At 33.5% G+C, this 2,975-nt stretch overlaps 1 protein-coding gene across 1 annotated transcript; it reads left to right on the plus strand.

Moving 5' to 3' along the window:
* LOC105160978 (LOB domain-containing protein 21-like) lies at positions 300-1,038 on the plus strand. The gene has a single exon (XM_011078526.2). It carries the CDS (start codon positions 324-326, stop codon positions 873-875), a length of 552 nt encoding a protein of 183 aa, XP_011076828.2. The 5' UTR covers positions 300-323; the 3' UTR covers positions 876-1,038.

A 2,975-nucleotide genomic window follows, 5' to 3' on the forward strand; every position in this document is an offset into this window, starting at 1 on the left:
TTTATTATATTTTCTATTGTATTTAACATTTATACATCTTGTGTATGAAAACTTTTCTTACAAAATAAATGACGTTACTTTTGTAAACTTTTTATAATTAAATAAACTTTTGTATTTCATCAAGATATGTAATAAAATTTGAAATAAAATATGATGTGATCTCAAACCTAAAACCTCTGTTGTACTTATGTAATATGTACGTAATAAGTGCAATCCTGTAGGAGACTCAATTGGCCAAGCTACTTAATAGCCAGATATAAGACACTTTTTTATCAATATTACAAGATCTCATCGGACTGTCCCACATTGGCCTTAGGCTATAAATGTGGAGAGTAAACACTACTATCAAAGGCAAAGCTAAGAGAGGCATTATGAAGGGTCATCAAGAACCTCGTTCAAGCTCTTCTTGTGCAGCCTGCAAGTTCTTGAAGAGAAGATGCACCCCAAATTGTCAATTCGCCCCGTATTTTCGCTCCGATGAGCCGAAAAAGTTTGCAAAAGTCCACAAGGTATTCGGAGCCAGCAACGTAAGCAAGATCCTGAACGAGGTGGCCGAGGAGCAACGGGAGGAGACAGTGAATTCCCTTGTTTATGAGGCCGAGGTGAGACTCCAGGACCCCGTTTACGGCTGCATTGGGGCGATAGCCTCATTGCAGCACAAGATGGTGGAGCTACAGCATGATCTGATCCTTGCACGAGCACGTCTTGCTTGTTATGTTGATCAGCAACAGCGGCACTCTGACTCGTTTTTCGATATTGATCATGTTAATATGGCTCCTCTTGTAGACATCCAAGAGCCTAGTGCTGGCGTTGTCGATGCTTTCGACTACAATGCTTTGCCGTTTGATCAATTTAGTCCATTCCAGTTTCCATAATAAAGGGACTCTGTGCCTTTAATTCTCTTCCCTCCTCTCTCTCTCTCTATATATACATATATAGATATATATATTTTATAGATCTGCTTTTGTTTGTGCATAAGGGATTTCTCACTTGGAATTTGGAAATAAAGGAAGGTAATCAATGAAGCTCACTTGTTGATTAGAAATGTGTGTGTGTGCGTGTATGAGCTTGAACTTGAAAGGCAACATTTTAAGATATCATTTATACTAAGATTTAAATGGGTTTTAATTTTACTAGAGAAAATTACTTATGTATAATGTGGGTTGATTGGAGTTCATATAACAGACTTACTGTCACTAAAGACAAAAGTTTAATCGTGAGAATGAACACAAATTAAAACATACATTTAACTCCACCAAACTTCTTAATAAGGATTTGAACCAATATCGTGAATATAACAACGTTCAACCCATTAGGTCACAAGATTAGTGGTAATTGAGCGAGTATTGAATTGGACATTAGACCATTGAACAAATTAGTGAAGCAGAATTAACCTTTTCTTTTATTTTTCTTTTGGTGGGGTGGGGTAGGGGGGAGTGTAAGGTCTGTCTAGTCATTATCAGCTTCCTTTCATAGAAGTTGGCATGTTTGGTATTAGGGAGAGATCGGAGAAGGAGACGGGTTAAAGCACAGTTGCATGTCCTTATTTGGTTGGAGGGAATGAGAAAGAGGGTGATGTCGCCAAAATACGATATCGATTAAATTTGTATTATTAAGACGCAATTAATTAACACGCTTTATACTGGAATTCTTACAAGTGATTTCTCTCCATTCAAATGAGAAAAAATAAGGGAATATTTTTAATAATATAAATGTATATTATTTACGATAGGTATGGGTAGAATACTACTTTAACCCTCACCTACCCCCTATTACGTGGCTATGATTTATTGGCTAGGATTATTCTAGTAATTCGTTGTTCTACATCAATTTGGTCTACTTAGACCTATCACATTAAGTTGATGTGTAAATTTGTAGGTTGAGATTTGTGATACATTAGATGTTCGAGATACAAAATCACATCTTTGGGTCGGAGCTGATCGAGCCAACTGGATCATATTCTTAGAGTGTATGGTTATTTCCAAATTTCCTCAAGGGTAGTGTAGTCATTTAGATTCAAGGTATCCTCTGTAATTTATTAATCCTTCCCCAATTTAGAATGTTCATAAATATAAATATTATTAAGTTTTGGATGAGACTTAAAAAAATTCAAAGTTTTACGTTTTTTATATTTTTAACCTTAAAAACTAATTATATAGTGAAAGTTATGGATCCTAATCATTACTCTAATTAATGGGGGTACAATGGTCATTTAGAAAAATGAAACAAAATTGAGATATGGTCTTTAAATGATTATAGGATCTTTTGAAAAATTTCATAATCCTCAAAATGTATAAAATTACAAGAAAATACTACTAAAGTGTCCAAAACATGTCAAACCTGCAATGATCTCCGTCTTTACTGTGCTGGAAACTTATCTTTTTATTTTTATTTTTTGAACCGTTAAATGATATATTCAATATATGTGAAAATTATATTAATTTCGTGTCCAAATTCACTACAAAAACAAATATAATATTTAATCACGACTAATTGTTATGGTTAAAAATAAAATAGTCATGATCACGGTTATACAACGGTTGTTAGTCGTGGTATCTACAAGGGTGGCTAAAACATTTAGCCATGGCATATATTTTTACCATGGTCTTAGCCATGGCAAATAACTTATTCTTGGTAGTAAATCTATATTTTTATATTGATTTTATTTAATCGTGGTCAATAAAAATAATTTACTACGATTTTTAGTTCATAACTATTAAAAAATCGTAGCTTGTAGTCATTTTTTCTTTCTAGTGATTCAACACGTGTTAAATACGGTATAGAATGATTTATGAAGTATTAGTATGTTAAATATAATCTAAACCTCAATTGCGGCACATGAAAAGTTCCATTTGGAGAATATAACCAAGAAAACTTTTTGACATAATTTTCCAATGTTTTCGTATCTGAATTTTCTTCCATATTTGTCAATTAACTCGTATCACTGCCCACCAAATTACTAATGACGTCTAACC

This window comes from Sesamum indicum, linkage group LG4 (assembly GCF_000512975.1).
Source record: "Sesamum indicum cultivar Zhongzhi No. 13 linkage group LG4, S_indicum_v1.0, whole genome shotgun sequence".
Classification (NCBI taxonomy): Eukaryota; Viridiplantae; Streptophyta; class Magnoliopsida; order Lamiales; family Pedaliaceae; genus Sesamum; species Sesamum indicum.